Here is a 20,540-nt window from a genome sequence, read left to right on the forward strand (position 1 = left end):
CAGAACTCTGTGCCTGGCTGCCTTTGTAGCATGCATGATGTTAATTAACTCGCACCACATGGAGCGTGTTGCTTTAATTGGACAAGGTCTTGGCATAGCGCTCTGTGGACAGACAGGCCAGGAATAATTTTTTTTCAAAATGTACAATTCTATTATTACGACTGAAAGCCAACCAGTGAGTTCAAAGATGGATGTGAATATGCAGGAGACGGAGCGAGGCTTTGATCACACTCTGACAGGAGGGAAAAAAAAGAGCCGTGAAATGCTGTTTCAGCTTCCCCGAGTGTCTTTTCAGGTGTTGATGTTGAGGACGGTTGCCTATGACCAAAGTGATGTTACAGACAGAAATGGACTCTCTGTTTACTAGACTGAGTGATAACGCTGAGTCACTGCGGTCTGACTGTAAGAGCGAGCGTTACGGCCACTGGTGAGTCAGGTATACGCTGAATATGGTGACAGATGCCGCCTCACATGGACGGCTCATCCACGGTTTAGCTCAGCTGATAAAAAAAAAAAAAGCTGCCGACCTTGAGTGAGTGGGTGGTTACTGGCATGAGAGGCTGCTGGAACTTTGTGCCAAGTGATTTATGAATCACCAAAGGACTCTTTGACATGTTCTTGTTGATTTGCAGTGGCGCCATTTGATGTTGCCCAACATTTCTCCCACTTTTATCTTCAGCACTTCTGCTCGATGCTCAGCACACATTAAACTAAAGATGAGTCATCCATCCATTCATGCATTAAATATACTCGCTTATCCTTGAGGGTCGCAGGGGGGCTTCAGCCCATCCCAGCTGACACTAGGCAGATCGTATTTTTAATTCTACCACAAAGCAAGCAGCAGCGTGTTTCATCGTGATTGCACAGCTGTTATGGCACTGTAAGTCATGATCAGCCTGACTAAAGACAAATTTATGTAACGTATGCAGAAAGGGAAGACTGAATGACAGAAACAGATCATTTCTTGTAGTCTCACGAGGAGAGAGTGTCAGAGTCGCACTACAAAAGGAATACAAAATATTTAATAATATAGATCATCACAGCCAGCTTCTTTTTCAGTCTCACTTCTGGGTTAAAGACATCCCGATGATGCTGCTGCTTCCAGTAACAGTAATTGCTGGAGGTGGACTGCTGGGCAAGGAGGGTTGGCACAAACTGGGAAGCTGGCCAAGCTTTTCATGTCCTAATAGCCACGAGTGGACAGCCGATCAGAGCTTTCATGCTGCCGAGCACTTCGCGGCGATAGAGAAGGAGCTTCCAGGAACAGCAGAGTTTATTTAAGAGTTGTCTGAGAGTCCTGCTGGATTTGTGAGGTCCAAAATGTTTTCCTCCTGTGGCGATGTGATCGCAGCTGAAGTGTAGTTGAACCATTTGATTTTAGTCTAATGCTTACTATTTTGAATGCTCTCTCAATTGCAGTTTTGTGGTGCCCATGTTTTTTAGACTGACTTGTTGTGCCCGGAGCAGTCACCCGTCTGTAGCAGACGGCTACACACTAAATTACAATCCTACATCTATCTGATGTATTTCCTACTCCAAACAAGTATGTGGTTTGTGTAATTTTAAAATCATACTCAAATCTTCCAACTGCAAAAGTACATCCTGGAGAACAAAAACCCCTGATTGGGAATCAATGTTCAAGAGACCTTAGGTCCTTTTTTTCCTGACGTCTTGCCTGTTTTTTTGGTAGATTCACCAAACTAACAGCGCTGACTGCAGGGATTAGGTGTACCCTGTTCCCATGCCATGTGCTATTACAGAAAAAGACTGGCTTTCTGGTAGTGCAACTGACTGTAATGTGGCACGAAACCAGCAACCACCCAGAGAATCAGTAGACTTCCAAAGACTTCCAAAAAGACATACATCAAGAAATACAGTATGTTCGTGCCATATGTACCAACTCAAGCCTTACCGGACAAACATGTTGTAAACAACTTTGCCTCTGTATACGGGGAACCTGCTCTACTGACTAAACCAGCACCCCATACGGGGTAGGTAAACGTGACGTGACCACAGTACAGTTCAAAAGACTGTCGTCACCAGAGCTGAGGGTGTCAGAGCAGCCAGCAGACTGGAGTCGCACCTCCCCGCGTTTCTATTTACCTTCTGAGACGTGTTAATTAAGTTTGCAGCCTGCGATCCTCTCGTGTTGGCATCGCTCTGTGAACAGTGATATAGCAAAAAAAAAACTACAGTGTGCCACTGCTGCCATTAGCTTGGGCACACAAGTTAAATTAATTCAATGTTGACTTTTGGTTTATACACAAGAATCCATCTACCCCAACGCAGACTTTCTCTCTGCAACGTCACCTGTCTTTCTTCTGTCATAACAACAATGGCCTCATGACAACAAACCTAAATACTGCTCGTAATAAGCTGCTTGTAAGATGACAAATATGGTCCCTATTTTTGGGAGGACGTTCTGATATTACTCAGTGAGCAAACTCTCATCTGCTGCCAGTTCCCTGCTCAAAAACAAACCATCCTTTATTCCTCTAAAATGAACGTAAACCTTGGCAGACTTTTACCCTCACCTGTATCACAGGTCACATTTGGTGAAGAATTACACCAGTAAAGTTTCTTTTATTGGTTCAAACTGGTCTGAATACATTTAAATAAAGGGTATTTACTAAAAGAAAGTAATAACAGTTTCCCAAGCCGCCCACACTGAACCCCCAGCAGTCTGCAGCCGTATATACCAGCCCGCTCACACTGCGATATGCTAAACAGTATTCCCACACGCCGAACGCCAAGCTGTACTTTCTCTGAAGAAAAAAAAATTCTGTGCATGTGGAGAGATGATTTCATACTTTGACTTAATGTCAGGATCGCTCTGCTGCATTGGCAGCCATTTGTGCTGGATTCCTGAGTTGCTGTGCGACTGGGTTGTTTTTAGATGCTGCTTCGCCAGTTGTGGGACTTGACCCCGTCTTTGTTTGTTTACATTTGGGCAACAGATGTTCGACTAAACGGACCCAGTTTCCTGAGCCATTTACCCTGCGTCCTCTCTGGGGATAAAGATCTGTGCCCCCGCAAATAAACCATGGGCCATCTGATGACGCACTGAGTGGGCAACATCATCTGCGGTGTATGTACAGTTTCCTCCATTGAGGTTACTTCACACATTAAACAACAAGTGTAAGTATTATCTGGATTGTGAGAAATGCTTCACTGTGTGAAACTGCAAAGAAGCTATTCTAAACCTGCCCCAGAAACTGGATTTAGCTCAAAGCATCTGTCACTTTCTCTTTGTTTTAGCAAAGTGAGTGATTACCTGAGAATATTTTTAGCTCCTTGTTAATTCTGTCCTGCTTATTAAAGCAGGTTACGCTTTTTATAGCAAAAAGTGTTGCACAAGATAATCCCGCACCGGCAGCCGCTCAGAAGCAGCTCCCATCATTCATCAGAAGCATGAATTACCATGAACTTAGCATGCTCTCGTTTCTAGGCTCCATTCATCAATGAGCATGTTGCACCTTTTTAAAGGAATCTTCTGGCGTTAAGCTGGAGAGATCCTGCTTCGGGTCAACCTCACATGTCTAGGATTGATGAGTCCTATCATGCTGAACAGACTTCCTGTCTAATGAGCAGGCTCCATGGATATGTCCAGTCTTAGTTAACCTCATTTCCACAAGCAGAGCAGCCCCAGGATCCCTCTGCAGGATCCAGGCATCCTCGCATCTACGGCTCGCACAGTCCACTCAGCTTCTGCAGGCCATTTGTCAAACCTCTGCCTACATTAAATTATCATGACCCAAGAGAGATATCTACCTCTAGGAAGAGACTCTCAGCCCCAGTCAGGTAGATAGGGCGCGCCGTGTCTGAGATGGAGAAGTGAGTGAAAAATCGACTGCACAAAATCTAGGTTTGTTCAGGCTGTGCTCTGTGATTGTGTAGCTGTGTTATAAAAGCATGAACAATGCCTGCCAAAGGAAGAAAAGATCCCTGAGGCTGCTTGGTGTTAAAGTTCACCTCTGGCGTCGTAAATCATCCTGTATGTTTTCAACAACGGTCACACGCAGCCCTGTACACCCGGAGACTCCTGCGACGGCTCTCAAAGGTAATAAAAAGATAAACAGAACGGACAGCAGATGGTGTTTTGCCACAGAGACTCCACGAGAGGTTTCTAATGTGACTCAGAGTCGAATCATTCAGGTTAAAGATGAGTTAGGGGGCCCCTGGCGGCCAGTGAATCTTTCACATTATTCTGTTCTTTTTATGATTCATTAATAATGACAACCTCCTAATGAGCTAGTCGGACTTAAAACCAAAAAATGTCTCTTTTTAAAATGTGGAGGATGTTGAGATGGAGTGCAGCTATTCTGAGATGAAAGACAAATACAGATCAAATGCTTTGCAGAAAATGATCCATGAAAGGGCAGAAGGGCAGACTTCTTGAAATATTGATCAGGTCTGTATTCCTTAGTCAGACGGAAACCATATAATGAAATGAGTGAGCTCTTTAACAGTGAAGTTGGTTTGATTAAGTAAAGAACAAAGACAGCATTATCCTCGGTAGGCAGTAATTGTGCGTCTGTGTCGTCTGCACTGCCCTCTTAATGAGGAATCCAAGTAAGCGAGGAGCCTGATGTTTGAGCTTCCTCCCTGTTGGCTTGGGAATAGTAATGCCAGAAATGCTCTAATTCCTCCTGTTAGGAACAATGCATTGCTGCCATGTTGCTCTCTACGTGACAACACAGCGAGTACAAAGAAAGAGAGGCTCATAGAGAAACTGAGCTGGAAAAGAAAAGAAGTAAAAGAACATCTCTGAATAAGACCCTTGAATTTCTGAAAGCATCTGTTTCTCTCTATGCTATTTCAAACAAGACAACAATAGACTCTTCACTGTTGATATGCTATCAGAGAAGAACAAATCAGATTGGTAACAGTCGGCACACGGTTATGTAACACATGCTACTGTATGGCTGTCACTTTTACAGCTGCAATGATTTGTTTCTAAACAGTTGATAATGGTCAACCAAGTATTTTGATAATCGTTTGTCATTTTTGAAGTAAAAATGTCAACAAATGTTCCCTGTAAACATCTCCATGTGGTGTTCTTCATGTGCTACAAGACATATCAGGGACAACATCAGCAGTCATCTCCATGGCTGGGCCTGTCTGCTTTTAAACTGCAGTGTACCAAGGACAGGCTGAACAACACGTTTTCAGATTGGCAGGTTTGAGACGTCACAAACCTAAGGAGCCAATCCCGTTAATGGACGGGGTGAGGCTATGCTTATCATTATGTGTAACCTATGGCAACCACTTCGGAGATGCGCGAGCCAGGTATAACCATCATCGAAACTTTTCCAAACTCACTACTGACTACTAACGTTAACGTTACTACTGCTAATTACTACATTTCAAGTTCGCTAAGTTTCAACAAGTTGCAACTAAACGATGGCAGAGACGTGTTTTGTTCTCGCGACCGAGGGGTATTTGTGGTGTGGTTGGGAATTTGCATAGTGGGCGGGGCCTATGCAGATTCAGTCATTTTTAATGAGGGAGAAGGGGGAGATGCATTGGGAGGTTTTTTACAAGGTAATTAAACATATTTTGCAGAAAAAACTAATCAGACACAATTTATTATTTCAAGCACAGCATTTTATATTTCTTAAAACATGACTGGAGCTGCTCTTTGAGGATTTTCCACTTCTTTGTAATTTGTGGAAAGTCTTTGGATTACAGGCAGCTGTTTTGATAAAAAAGCGATATAAAGTTTTGGCTCTGAAATTTTTATTCTAATTTTTTTCAATAGATATATTTTATTTATATTTGTTTTTTTAGTTGTTTTTAATAATGTAAAGTCACTTTGAGAACCATGAAAAGCGCTATATAATAAAATGTATTATTATTATTATTATTATTTATTTATTATTATTTATTATTTTGGGCATTTTTACCTTTATTAGATGGAGCAGTGAAGAGTGACAGGAAACATGGAGAGAGTGGGGATGACATGCACCAAAGGGCTGCAACCGATGCGTCGAGGAATTTGCCTCTGTATACGGGACACCTGATCTACCAACTCAGTTAAACCAGTGGCCCTAATTTTTGACATTTAATAGATAAAATTAATTATCAATTATATAAGAAAATTATCAACAGATGAATAAAGCTTTTGTTGTGATAATTTCTCCACTGAAATACATACGCCCACTCATTGGGTTAAAGGAAGTGTTTCCAAGCTATACCATGCTGGCCTTGGAGTAAGGATACAACAGATGTAGTAGGGCAAAGCTTCATATTAAAATCTGTTTTTATTCTAAAGCTTTACAACCTGTTACACCTCATACTGTATATACATAATATTAAACTTTATACACTTTAATTACAACCTTACATGCTTTTTCTGTTGCTCCTTATGAGGTGAATATGATTTAGGGTCTCAGAAGATATCTGATGTTGTTCATATTCAAGTCCCTCTGAGAAATCGCACAGCTTCCTGTCTGCTATGTTTAAAATATTATTTGCACACAGCCACCTCTCCCATGAAGACACCAGCTGTGATTACCCAGGACATTCGTGACTCAAATTCTTTTTTCAATATTTGCTGATTCCTGCAGCTTTACAGCAGACGTGTGCCAAACTGTTGGCAGTCGTCATGTTTTCGGCAGTGACTCACCATGCTGTGGATGTGTTGTAGGGCAGGAGCGTGGGGCTGTGGCTCTCCCCTCTGAGGCTGTGTCTCGGCTGGTAGTGGCTGGGGACCATGGGCTGAGCCTGAGCCTGGGCCTCGGTCTCCTCCGGCATGGACCTGTGCCACTGACTCCGGGCCTTCTTCAGCCAGCGTCCTCCCAGGCCCCATTTCTCCAGGTAGACCCGGCACAGCTCGTAGTTTATGGCTGAGTAGTAGAGGAAGTCCAGCGCCAGCAGCACCATGACGAAGAAGCCGTAGATCCACACGCCAACCAGGGCTGTATAGTTACTGCGGGAGAGACAGACTGTGAGTGTTTGCACAGTATAATCTACATGGCTGCCACCCAGATACCCTTAAGCTGGGACCTTCAATCTGAGAGGCTACGATAGAGCTGGCAGGTGTGAATGTTTGCTGCTCGTGTGGCCAAGACGTTCATCAAATCCTCCCTTGGTGAACTAGTAAGAGAAAAACTCCCTCTTATCTATTAGCTGTTTTTAAAGGCTGCTTATTAAATTGGACAAATATTTCACTCACTCCTCTGAAAATCTGTGCTCCCAGTTTTCACCTCTCAAAAATGTTCTACATTTGTTACATGATCCAGCTGGATTAATGCAGGGAACATTTCAGCTTTCTATCAGTCCACCCACAACCATAAACGCACAGCAAGGTCAATGCATTTACCAGAACAGTGAGGATATATATTTTGGTGTGATTTCTCTGTTTCTAAAGAGCTGAGGACATTAAGTCACAGAATATCAGACAAATTGAAAGTGATTCAGTCCCATTAGGAGGCTTCTTCTCGACAAAATGAAAAACATATTATTATTGCGGCTCTAAGAACCAGAAATAAAACGTCAAACTTCTTCAAAATACAGATTAATTTAGAAGGAAATCTTTCTTTTACGTACATTCGACACACTTTGCAGTTTGTTTGGCTGCATTGATTGAAACCCTCATAAAAAATTTGGTGTCAAAGTGCTTCTAGTTCAGTCAGTCAAGTAGAGAATCAACTTCTGTGTGAAAATGATCTGGCCTTGGGGATATTTATCCGAATAAATGGCTTTAAAATGAACGTTTGAGCTGCTCAAATGAGCACTTAGGCAGGTGAAAGCCACGACTGCGCTCACATACCGCTCTCACCTCTGGGTCTGAGACATTTACCTATTATTTAGTTTGCATGTCTCCTTAGGTAATTTGTGATGGTATAAGGCTTTCTGAGTCAACCTGGGGGGGAAAGCAAACAACAATATGTGCTCGGTTCTCTGAGAGATCGATCATGACCACACCGCTAAAACAAATGTTATCCAATATTTAACAGAGCTTCCTCAGTGAAGAGAAGTAGATGCAATTGATTATCTGTCAAAGGTTTGTAGCTTTGCTCGTTGCTTTTTAAACATTGTTCCCTCAGGTGGCTCTTCCACTCTGAATCTATTTTGATTCTGCAGCATTTAAACTACTCTGTAACTATAGAGCGCTATGATGAAACCCTCAGAGGACTAACGCCTTATTTTTCACCTTGAACCGCTGTAAATCCCCAGCTATAATACCATTTCCACCGTGCAGTGTGAGTAGAGGGCAGAATTATGGCCAGTTTAACTCGCTCTGCCAGTGGTAAATATCAAACCTGGAGTCCTAATGCCCGGTGAGCCGGGATGAAAGAGTGGCCTGACAGGCCATCTGACACTAAAATGAAATATCACGACCTGCTGCGGGGCACTCTGAACGGTCTGAGACAGAGGCATGCTGGGAGGGCATTAGCACACAGAGCTGTGGTTTGGATACCCGGACCTCCGACTGAGAGCTCACACAGAACAAGAGGCTCATCACTCAGATCAAATCTGCTTATCCTGCAACAAAGAAGTGTGTCGTCTTGTGTGTGTGTGCCTTCTGTGGATGCATACTGTCATCATCATAAGGGCTCTTTTTTTGAAGGAGGATAGTAGTTCAGTACGAGTTCATTTTCCATGTAATGATAAGATAATCCTTTATTGATCCCCAGAGGGGAAATTCGGGTGATATCAAACAACAGTGTGGTGTTAGCTTAATGTTTGCTAAAGCTAGCTAGCATAATGTTAGCAATCAGTGTTTTTCCACTTATGTGTCTTTTTTAATGTTTTTTTTTACCCAATATCGGCTGATACACAAATCTTTGTATCGAAATCAGTCTTGGGAAGGAAAAAATTGGTATCAAAACATCTCTATTATATATTGTTTTCAGGTTTAAAATCTGTCATGCTGTCGCTCAAAATGCCCCTGCACTAAAATAGCACCTTAAAAGGCTTTGGAAGAACATATAATGGAGCTGTGGAGGGTGGTAGTGGATGAACCCTTTTAAAGAGTAACTGCCCTTACGGGATACTCTCATAAGTAAGTAAGGCAAATGGGTTTATTTCATTGGTCAAAACTACACCATCTTATTAGTTGGGGGATTGTGAAAGAGATGTTGCACAAAAATGACCAAAGACCTGAGCTGAAATCTGAGAGCAGACGTTTCACGAGCGCATCAGTGAAGTAGGCTGAGCGCTAGGAGCAGGGTTCAAGTATACAGTGGATCTTGGGGTCTCACTGCGCTCATCGTGTAAATAGACACAAACGCTCCGGGAGTAAACGCCAGGCATTCCACGCGTGGTTACCATGGAAACGGCTTCTGTGCACAACCATATCCCTGCCGGTACAACTTTATTTTCTCTATAGGCTATAACAACTAGCTTGATTAGCATAGTTGTAACTTAACCGTTACCAACGTATAGCCTAACCTGACATTACCTGATACATTCAGTCGTGCACCGATGCTCTGCCATGTAAAGGCCCTCCTCTTTATGCCCCGGTAACTGTTTACAAAGTGGTTAAATATCTCCGGGAGCTCACATACAGCAAGGATCAGTCTCTCAAGTAATTTTTGTGGTTACTACTGCACGTCACGTGGAAAAAAAGTTCAACTTTCAACTCTGGCAGCGGACAGGATTGCGCCCGCTTGTCGCTCCGCCTGTCAGACTGCCCGCGCCTCCCTACCTGCCCGCTCGCCTCTCAATGGAAAAGAATGACAAGGCGCATCAATCGCCCCCCGTCTGAGAAGACCTTATGAGCAGGGTTTTCAGGGAGAGCATAACAATCTCTGAATCAATAGGTCAGGCTTTCAAACTGAACGACCACGCTCTTGAATAAAGATAAAAAAATCAATGACCCATGCTTTTACGGCCTTTGTAGAGCGGTTACCTATTAATATTTCTAAAAAGTACTACAGCTCTCGCATGGACAAATGTACTATGATAGCATACCAGTGATACTTGATATAACAGCCAGTACTTAACACCTGCCTTTGTGAGCTATCATGTGGAGGCGCCCCTCTTTTATCACAACAACTGCTTTCAGCATCTGCTCTCCTCTGTGGTGCTTTTGAATGCCTCTGTAGGTGTAGATCAATGTCAACAAACCCTCTGAGCAAGAGAGGCAAACGGTGTCAATGAGAGCGACGCTGTCAAGGGAGCCAGACGTTTGTGAGCAGGAAGACTAGAACCAACTGTTCTCATCTCATCTGAGCCAAAGTCCTGAGAAAGAGACTGTTTGTTCCACTGTAGCTCCGCACATGAAACTCCTAGCTGTATTTTTCTGTATAATTACCTCCACCAAGACACAGGAGGTTTCTGTGCGGGTCCTGTTTGTTCTTTGTTTTGTAGAAATCTCAGAAACTAGAAAACAGATTTCAGTGTGCTTCCTCGAGTTCCCTTCTCGACTAAGAAGAACAGATAAGCTGTTAGTAGGGCTGTTAATGATGCACTTTACTTTAATAACAAGGCTCATTACTTCTGAACCAAGAGGCATGAAAGTACATACCGTGCCTGACAGAAGTGTCACCTTGTTACAATTCGTTTTCATCTATTGTCTTATTGGCTTCAGTCTAACGATTTCTACGGGGGAGGGGCATTTGATATCCCCTAGCCAATCACCAGGGACCACTTTTGCCTGAATCTTTCATCATTCTAACTTAGGCCATGTCCACACGGAGACGGAGCCGACTTCGTTTTGAAAAAGTTTTCCGTAAACACGGCGCCGTCTCAGGAAATGTTTGCTTCCCCACGAAACCGCTGAAACGCTGTAATAGGCCTTTTTGTAACAAAAAACTTTGGTGTTTACTCCTAAACCCGTCTCCGTGTGGACATGGCCTTACAGCCCTTTTTACACTGCGGTTCTGCCTCAGCGCCGTAACAAAGCTCCGCCATCATGCAGCCTTTGCCATTTTAACCGCAAACGTGCGCATGATTCGAATACAGAGACATGGTGCTGCTCTGTCCTGCCGACTCCGCTGTTTACACAGACGACGTTTCCCCTCCGTTACGCCTCTGTTACTACCTCCGATGTTGGCTCAGAAGCGGAACGACTTCGCCCCACCATTCCACCGTCTCGTGCGTTTTACATAGAAGACGGAACGTAACAGAGGCGTAATAATCCCACCTCGAACTGGTAGAGGGGCTACTGATGCACAGCCTCAAAGAATGTCCAGCCAGATTGAGAAGCTAGGCTTTCAATATAAAAACTGTCTCTTGTCTATAGAGGAGGTAGTAAATGTTATAAATCCTGGTTGGTTTAGGGACACAGCTTGAAAGTGCTTGACAAAAGCTAAACTTGGATCATGTTGATGTTGATTGGATCATTCATCCCCCGTGCTGTGCTTATTGGTTCTGTGTTTTTTTGACAGCAGGAACCCCTGTCTCATGTCAAGATGTAGAACGATTCAGCCAACTCGGATTCAAGGATCTTAATCCTGCATCATATTCATTAATCCATTTTTAATTTTTCAAGCAAAACTTAAATAAATGTCAAACGTTCTCTACTCCCAGCCTCTCAAACATCTGGATTTGCTGTTTTACTTTGATATATTTGGCCATAAACTGAATATTCTTGTTGTCTGCTGGTCAGACAAACATGACTTTTCCAGATGTCACATTTTAAGTTACGATTGGCATGTTTCCATACATTTTTGACATTTTAATCGCTAACCCCCAGGATCTGGAGCATGAATAAGATGATTGAAACATCCCAAATTCAAAAAATGTAAAACATTCTGGTGAAGAGGCCAATTGACCCGACAGGCCTGTGACTGACAGGCCCCATCATCTTGTTTACTTTGATCCGGATGCAGTCAAAATATTGTGTTATGAAAGTGTCAGATAAAGTGTCGCAGCCGCTCTCTGAGGGCTTTCTAGATCATAATGAAAATGACAGAACAGACAATATTTGCTAAATTGCAGCGTGATGTTTTTTTTTTTACTTACTTGTGTGCATAACCGTCTGAGGTGGTGGTGAGGTTGATCTGCATGACCATCTGGAACTCGGTCTCGTTGCAGCAGTATTTGAAGGCGGTGTTGTTGTGGTAGCAGCAGAACATGTAGGTCTTGTTGTCTGAGAGGCGCGGGCAGTGAAAGCCGAAGTGAGGACGCCCCTTTTGGTCGTTGTAGGGTTCACACACTCGGTAATGAGCCGATAGGGCTGCAGTTTGGGGAAAGACAAAGATTTTAGGTGTAAAAAAGTGAGTAATGGAAAACAGTCTGCATGTAATAATAACACTGTAGGAACAGACGCTAAATAATTGGATAGGCCTTACATTGAGAAAACAGGACCTGATCATAAAGCTGTGTCACCTTTTATTCCAGGAGGAACACAATAACCCATAAAACATTGAGTGCAACTAACTTAATAGGTCATTATGCAAACAGAAGAGTGTCAATGCATCATCATGGAAGCACCAAATATACTAGATGTCTCTCTACAAGCCTGGCTGCAGCAGTCTCTTCACCTGGTCAGAGCTTTAGTGATCCTGCAATATACTCAGACGTCTGTGCGACTACAGCTGCCAAAATGGATTACAGAGCTTGACTTAAATAGGGTTTATTAAGATATGTGGTACAAATACTGTTGTGCTTATTTGCATTCATCTATAGCTTTGCATTTAAATCCCAGCAGCTTCAGCAGAATATAAATCTGTTGCGTTGTCGCTCGCAAAGGAAGAAAAAAAATGCTGTTTAATATAGAATCTGGCAACCAATAAACTTCTGCTTGAAATGAAGTCACAGGAATCTGCTGAGCCGAGACTCCTGCAGATCTGATTTGATGAACGACGCAATCTGTCAGAGAAACGAACCAGATAATGAGCGTCAGTTTACGGGGTTGACGATAGTTAATGCACATGACAATGAACCCGGACACGCCCACATGTTCAACACCTTCACAACTAATCAGCGTGACATTTTTAGCATCTTTTCACTTTCTATTATAAGCAATAAGACCAAGACTGAATGTAACAGCTTGTTTCAAGTGAGACTCTACAGGTTACAAGGTAGTGATATAGAAGAAACGCAATGTTTATGTTTGCACACACATCTTTACTCATCCACAGGCAGAAACAGGCCAGAAAACATGCAATGACACAATTGTTAAACACTGTGATTTGGTGTGTTATACACATATGTATTGTATGTATTTCTTTCATTTTTTTTAAAAGGCCAGTTCGCTGATTTTCAACCTCAGTCCTGTCATGCTATTATGGGGGAGCTAATGCCATTATGGTAGGAAAATAATGCAATTTCGCTCTGTGCCTTTGCAGGACGCTATCCGCTTCTCCAATGGGCCCTGGAAAACCTCCACCAGACTACGTAAAACGTGTCATCTGGCATCATGTCTCGTTCAAAATCGTCAGGTTTGAAATGTAGACTGCAGACCTGAAGAGTTTTTACACGATCCACCGGTATATTCTCGTCGTATTTTGGATTCTGTACCGCTCTGACCTCGTGCTGAACGATTTTGAAAACATATCTAATTGCGATTAATTTGACTTATATTGCAATTTAAGTATGATTTGCGATATTAAATTGAATGATAATTTTTACATAATTTTTTTCTCATTTTCATTGAATAACATATTAAAATGATTGTGGTGTGTTTTCTGGCCAGAACATCTCTGCAGCACAACATTTAAATTAAACAGACACACATTTCACCCTTAATAACTATTGTGCCTCCTGCCATCTGAAAATTGCAGCAGGCCATATTGCGATTTCGATAAAATTTCGATTAATTGTTCAGCCCTACTCTGAGCCATTCGTCTCTCGCTGGATCGTTCCTTCCAGAGGGAGGGGCGCAATGCACGCTGGGTGTTGTAGGAATGTAGAAAGGGCGAAAAACCACAAGCTGTTTGTACAACTTTCTCCACAACAATGGCGCCAATTTCAAATGTTATTGCTTGCTTTTTTCCAGGAGTGGATTGCTCCTTTAACCAGGAAAGGCTCGGCTGAATAACCGAGTTAAAGAGAAACCACATAAGACAGATGAGATTATTAGGCCACAAATCAGAATAAAGGCAGAAATGTGATCATGAGATAAAAAATATCTCAGAAAATATCTGTCCAAATCTATAAAGAGAAATGAGTCTAATCTAAACCAAGACCTTATTAAAACTATCACATAGAGACCCTAAAATACCTCTAACTATTGGCAGCCAGAGTTGTGACCAATGAATGCACTGAATGAAACATTTCCCAGTCAATATATAAACATGTCTGCTTTCCCTGATGGACAGACGATGTAATAATGTCACTGTCTCTAAATTACCATAAATATATCTTTGGCGTTATTTCTTTTCTGCAGTGTCTTGTTGCTGACTTGCAGACACGCTCATTGGATTGATTTAACTTCCATTAGCTAGAAACGGATGTTATCTGCCAAGATGAGCAAAGTATGTCTCTGTTTATGTGTCATCTCCTGGTTCTGAACCGCTTTGATTTTCTTCTTGTTTGATCATGTCTCAACCTATAAACCACATTATGCCATTTCATGTGTCGGCTCAGATTAGCTTTATTGTCACTGATTCGTCTTTGTCTCGTGTGTTTCCTTTCATCAGTGGAGCCTCCAAATCTGGCACTGTGGTCAGTCAAAGTGTTGTAGCTGTGATTTAGTTCAAGGTCCACTTATGCTGCGGCGTGATAGAAGTCTTTCAGTAATCCCAGACGGGAGACAGATCAGCATTTGAAAGGAGAGCGCTCTTTCAGGTTAAAATGAGCTCGGTGTGGACAGCCATCTTCCCGTCGACAACCTTAATGTTAGCAGGAGAAGGGGCCGGAATGAAGCGGCCCCGAAGTACAGGGAAGGATTAGAAGTCAAGGATGGAAATATAGTGGGAGAAAACTCTTCATTTGACCTTTGCATGGTCTGCACAGGTTATTTATCTCCCATAAATCCTTGCACATAAAGGAGGGGTCAGCAGTTGCAGGTACTTGAACTGGCAATGAGGAAACAGACGCCCTCGACATGGGAAGCGAACCGTAAAGCCCTGTAACGATGCACGATTTAAAGGTTCGGAAAGAGAGGAGTTCAGGGGAAGTCTCCGGCTTCTCAAATGAACAACAGCTGCTTCTGGAAAGTGACTGTTGTAAACACACCCACCTGCTACATTTCATTAACACCTCTTGAAATTTAGGATACAGTTAACAGCTTGCTCTTGCTCTGCAGTATGTTTACAACCTGCGGTCTGAGAACTGCCACGGCTGTCTCCCACTCCCCCCGAACAACAGACAGCATCTGAACATCAGTCAGCGCTCACACATTCTATTTATCCATTTATGGCTGCAATCACACGCCCGGTTTGATGTCTTTCCTCTGAGACATTAAGGACGAGTTAGCTTTGTTGTAACTTCATTATATTCTTACAGTCTTAACTTGCAAACAAAAGAGATACTGACTCAGAATTGGCTCTAACATTTCAAGCTTAATCATTCATTTCCAATCCATTGCCTTCAGCTTAGTATGTTGTACCTTCTGGCTCTAACAACAGTTTAAAAGCTAGAACCAGTGAATGTTGATTCATAACTAATTGACCATATTTAGTTTTCACTTTGACCTCTTTTAATAATTTTTACAATTAAAAATATATCGATGAATTAAAAATGCCTGGCTGTTTACGTCAGGTAGAAATGTGTTAACAAGATCATGATTAAGAATATAAAACATTTTTATAGAAATAAATGAGCTTGTTTAAGTTTGGAGGTTTGATTTACAGCTATTATTTTCTTTCATGAGGCAGGACATGAAAAAGTGAGCTGCGGTCCCCGCAACTCTTTCAGCTTTGGCTCTCACAGCCAGAAGCTCCTGAATCTCTACAGCCCTTTTTACACTGAGGCTCCGCCACAGAGCCGTAACGAAGCTCCGCTGTCATACCGCCTTTCCCATTTTACATTAGACCGGTGTTGTGGAAGCAAAAACAAGTGCAAGGTGTAAACAAACAGCACGTGCTTTACATACACACACGGCGGTGTTCCACGACGCTGTGTGGTCTCTGATACTACCTCTGATGTTCAGAGACGGAATGCCTCACCGTTCCGCCTCCATGCGTTTTACGTAGGAGACGAAACGTAACAGAGGTGTAATAATCTCGCCTTGAACTGGCGGTGTAAAAGGGGCTTTTAATCATCCTGTTCTGTGCCGCTCTTCTGGTTTCGCACCAGTCGCATGATCGTCATCACTCTGCTGACATTCTTGCGATGAATGTTCCTGACTGGGGTGGCTGGCAGGAAAAAGTCTGCAGAAAGTCGGGATGAAAAATTTGCCGTTTGCGTTCACACATGCGGTCACAATGTCGCAATATTTTCAGGAGTGCAGAGCATTTTCGAAAGGGGCTTATGATTACGACTCTTATTTACGCCTATTGTTATGTGTCAGCCTCTAGTGGCAGTAGTAATCATAACAGGGGCAGAGGAGGAAGTAAGGTGAAGTAGTATAAAGAGCGAGCATGTTTGCATAAAGAAAAAAACACAAGACTTAAAGAGATATCAGAGTTCCATTTGTAGCTACACCAGTGATTAACAAAGAGTTTACCTTTGTCACGTAAAGAAGGCCTAAAAAAATTGACTCATTTTAACCAAAACTGAACTTTTAATGAACCTAACCAAGTATTTTGTACCTTAACCGTACCAAACTGCACCTTTTTTACAGTCATAGAAGTTGTTTTGGGAGTCATTAAGAAAGCAACCCTTTTCAATTAAGTTCTGAGGACATTTGAATTAATCTGTGATAATTCAATCGTATTCGTCCTAACCTCCAAAGCGGGCGGAAATCCAGGCATTGCATCCTTTTCTCTGGCAGGCGTTGAGTGCATTTTTTCTGTGCGTATTCAAGTTAAAAGGTTGTTAAGTTGCCCTTCAATAAGCAGGATTAATCCAACCTGCAGCACCGATTCTCCCTCCAACACTCCATCCTGCTCCTGCCCTATTTTGTCATTTCTAAGACTTGAGTTGGCATCTTTTCCCTTGTGCATAATGTATATTCCATAGCTCAGAGATATGTGCTGGCTGGGGTTTTTCTTCTTGGTACTTTTCAGGTTATAATGTGCTCTTTTCACATTTTTACGCTGCATGGCCTTATTTAGAGAACGCCCTGAGGTTCAGAGCTCTCCCTGCCAAGAGCACTTTTTTTCGGGGCAAGAAATTCTTTGGCCATCCGATCCCTACTTCAATCCCTATAATGGTGTCCTTCGGGGTTGTTTCTTGTATTGATTTCACTGCACTGGAGGCTCAACCAGAAAAGGACCCATTTTAGAGCATCAGAAGATTGTAGGAGCTGCTCCTTGCACGCCTTTTTAGGGCCACACAGTCGGACTCACTGATAAGCACACATTAAACTTTACAGACCTGCAGTGGACAGCAGCAGGAAGATGACCGTCAGGACATTGAAGGACTGCCGGCTGGTGATAGTCATCTTCTCGTCCTCATGTGGGAAGAAGGGAGGGAGCACTAAGGGAGGGGGGGAAAGGGAGGAAGGCTGCTCTTCTCTAGCTGGACGTGGGCATCCTCTGCTCGGTGACAGCTCCTCTCACATGGCTGCTGCTCAGAGTCGGGACTCCTGATGGGAACAAGACAAGCAGAGAGAGGAAAGATTAAGCTGTTTGATTAGGATTTCAGGAAGTTCCGCCCCACTGTGTGGACAGCTTGTCTGACAGTGAGCGCCCACGATGCCTTCACAAATCTGTCCTAAGGTTTATTTAATGGGAGGGCTTAGACATGAATTTAAATTCAAATTGGCACTCTGACAACACTGGGGCACTAAGATGTTCCTTTCTCGCAGAAATCCCTATTGTGATGTTTTTCTGCGGCTGACAGGAGAAATGTTTGCACTTGGATCTGTTCTTTCAAAGGTTTATCTTTTTATTACAGTACGACAGTCGCAAAAACAAGGAGTTAGAAGCTTTAAAGCCCAAACTGTGGGTGGATCAAGCAGATGTACTGTCGTTCCAGTTTGTCAAATGTTACAATATGCTGCTGCTACTTTTTCATATGATATTAAATAGAATATATTTACCATGTGGACTGTTTGTAAGACAATGTAAGCAACTTGGAACTATCACCCTGAACTTCAGGACAATTGCCATCTCTTCCTTTCAATTTATAGACCATAAATTACTTTATTTATTTATTTATAAATAGATTAGTTAAGGGTAAAAATAATAGTAAGTTCGTTAGTTCTGCTTTATTTTATTAGTGTTTAGAAATTATTATTAATCCCAAAAAGTTTACTGGAAAGAACAGTGCAGATCTGGTGATAATAGAAACAACCGCTATTCAACAAGAAGTCAGCTGAACAAGCAAAAACAATAATAGGTTATTGAAGTACTAATCTTGAAGATCAGTGTTGTTCTCCTTGGCGGCATTTATGGCGATAAACTGTAATTGCTGTAATTGCTGGAGCACACGTGTGACGTCCACGGTTGGCTCCGGTTGTAACTCTTGATTTTTCTCAGAAGGTCGCTTTCCTTTTTAGACTGTTTGCCTTCATCTGAGCGTCGAGTTTGTTTCTTTTTCTTTGGATTTTCACTTATTTTTGAAGTTGTATCTGTAGTCATCGATCTTTTCTTTGTTTGTTCGGCCATAGTAGATTACTGTTTACTCGCAACACTTGCAGAGAGCGGAAAAGCAGCCGCTTAGCTCCGCCTACCCTCTCTGGCAGACCAACCACTGCTGGCTGATGGAAAACGCGTCACTAACATGATTCACCTCACTTTAATTGTAGCTTTCCTTGAGTAGTGATTGACATCGTTATTTTTCAAGACATGTTTTTTATTACAATATTAAAGAGCCATAATATTAAGTGCAATGATTAGTTGCAGCCCTATTAGTGCAGCTCTTTTGTCTGCTTCCTGATGCATTATGTCAGCAAAGCATTCAAGACAGAGATAAGGAGAGATAATAAATGCTTTACAAAGTTATAATTTCATTCAGCAGAGGCTTTTGTTCAAAGCAATGTACATCTGAGATTTAACACAACATAACACAAGCAGACAGGAGGGAACAAAGTCAGCAAGTGCCAACAAACAGCTTCAAGTGCGATCGGACACAGGCGCTGCACAGGGCGTGAAGAAGCAGATTTCTATCATCAATATCATCATCATCATGAGTATCCAAACAACATCCTCAATATCATCAATAGCATCAATATCATTAAGTGTGGCGGTGTAATTTATCAGTTTGTCCCATTAGCCAGTAGATATTCAATTATATAAGGATGCTTGGTAGAAAAGAAAAACGCTCAAAGCGCATTAAAGTCTGGTGTTCTTCGAGAAAGTGATGCTTTTTCCAAATATGTAATGAACTACACAGAACCTGCTCCTTCAGCAGTGTTCAGACTTTTGATTGTAGAAGTGCTGAGGAGCAGTTTGCTTGTAAATGATGCGTCCTGGGAGTTCACGAGCTCTTCTTCTTCTTCTTCTTCCAACTGAGTATCAATGTACAGTAACTGTTCGGTGGTGCGTCACAGCCTTCCGTCCGCCCTCTGATTCTAAGTGAGATTAATGGGAACAGCGGCACATTTTGCTTAGCCATGCTCCTTCTGTACTTTGGCAGATTTATTCCTTTAATAGCACCAGAGGGACGTACACATAAACGGGCCCTGTCCCTGAATCACAGGTAAAAGGTGGAGTTTATGGTAATTTATTACAAGCTGTGTCAATGGACCATTTGCATTTGGCAGCGGTTCCACACTTTGCAGTTGAATGTGACTTTGAGGCTGTTCAATGTCAGCCACGTGTGATTACAAAAATATAATTTAAGGACAGCTGTAATGAAAGTTGTCAAAGCTAAAGCTGTCCGAGGAAGATTTACACAAAGTAGGATGTATAAACCCTGTGGGAAATGTATTTGCTTCCCTAAACCATAAAGTCTTCACCTCCATGATTTATGGCATAAATTCAATTTCAAGTTAAGCACCAGAATCTTCCTTTGAAATGACCCCAACACCACTGAGGGCTTTAGCTGCAAGTTTGTGCAATGAAAGTTAAAACATCCTCTCTGTAGAAGCTGCGTGGAAAGTATTACAAAACCCCGAGTCCTGAATTATTGAGCAGCCGACAGAAGCTGACAGCTGGATGGAAACCACATATAAGGAGCAACATCAGAAGTATAGATGGCCAGAAAATGTTCTTCTTTGTCTGTGATGAAAACAATGCATTGGATCACATCCAGTTTAATGTCGCATCATCACCGTTTACTGTTTTTCTTTCATTCTTGAACTATTTACAAGCTGGTGAGCTCTCAGCGCCAAGTGTGGTGCAGAGAAATCTCCATTTGGATGGAGATTAAACACTTTTGTTTGGCACTTAGTTACTCACAAAGACATGATCAGAAATTTGATGTCAACAGATGCAAAAACTACTGGCAGCATTAAAGTATGTTCTTATGGCTCCTTTGATAACAGGATCACATACATAACTGCAGAAGTGAGAATTTAAACCATAAGATGAGTGCACAAATCAGACTGGATGTTTAAAAATATTACGATATGTCCTTTATTTGGCACACATTGGTTTGACGACTTTTACCTTTCCTCCTTGAGAGTTTCCTTCAAAAAATAAAGTACCTGT

The 20,540-nt window shown here is 42.3% G+C and overlaps 1 protein-coding gene across 2 annotated transcripts in view; it reads right to left on the reverse strand.

Moving 5' to 3' along the window:
• shisal1b (shisa like 1b) overlaps nucleotides 1–20,540 on the reverse strand; it is a 45,947-nt gene that overhangs the window by 4,245 nt on the left and 21,162 nt on the right. Inside the window, exons 2-4 of one of the 2 annotated variants that reach the window (XM_069686933.1) lie at nucleotides 17,320–17,530; nucleotides 11,917–12,130; nucleotides 6,629–6,931 (exon numbers count right to left, since the gene is read on the reverse strand). In XM_069686933.1, the coding sequence (XP_069543034.1) occupies nucleotides 6,629–6,931; nucleotides 11,917–12,130; nucleotides 17,320–17,386 (584 nt within the window). In that variant the 5' untranslated portion in view covers nucleotides 17,387–17,530. Of the gene's footprint in view, nucleotides 1–6,624; nucleotides 6,932–11,916; nucleotides 12,131–17,319; nucleotides 17,531–20,540 lie in introns of those variants that run through there. The other variant, XM_069686932.1, reaches the window with a different exon arrangement.

The sequence above is a fragment of the Semicossyphus pulcher genome, unplaced genomic scaffold, assembly GCF_022749685.1.
Source record: "Semicossyphus pulcher isolate SPU_LCO1_2020_fin unplaced genomic scaffold, fSemPul1.0.p SCAF_8, whole genome shotgun sequence".
Classification (NCBI taxonomy): Eukaryota; Metazoa; Chordata; class Actinopteri; order Labriformes; family Labridae; genus Semicossyphus; species Semicossyphus pulcher.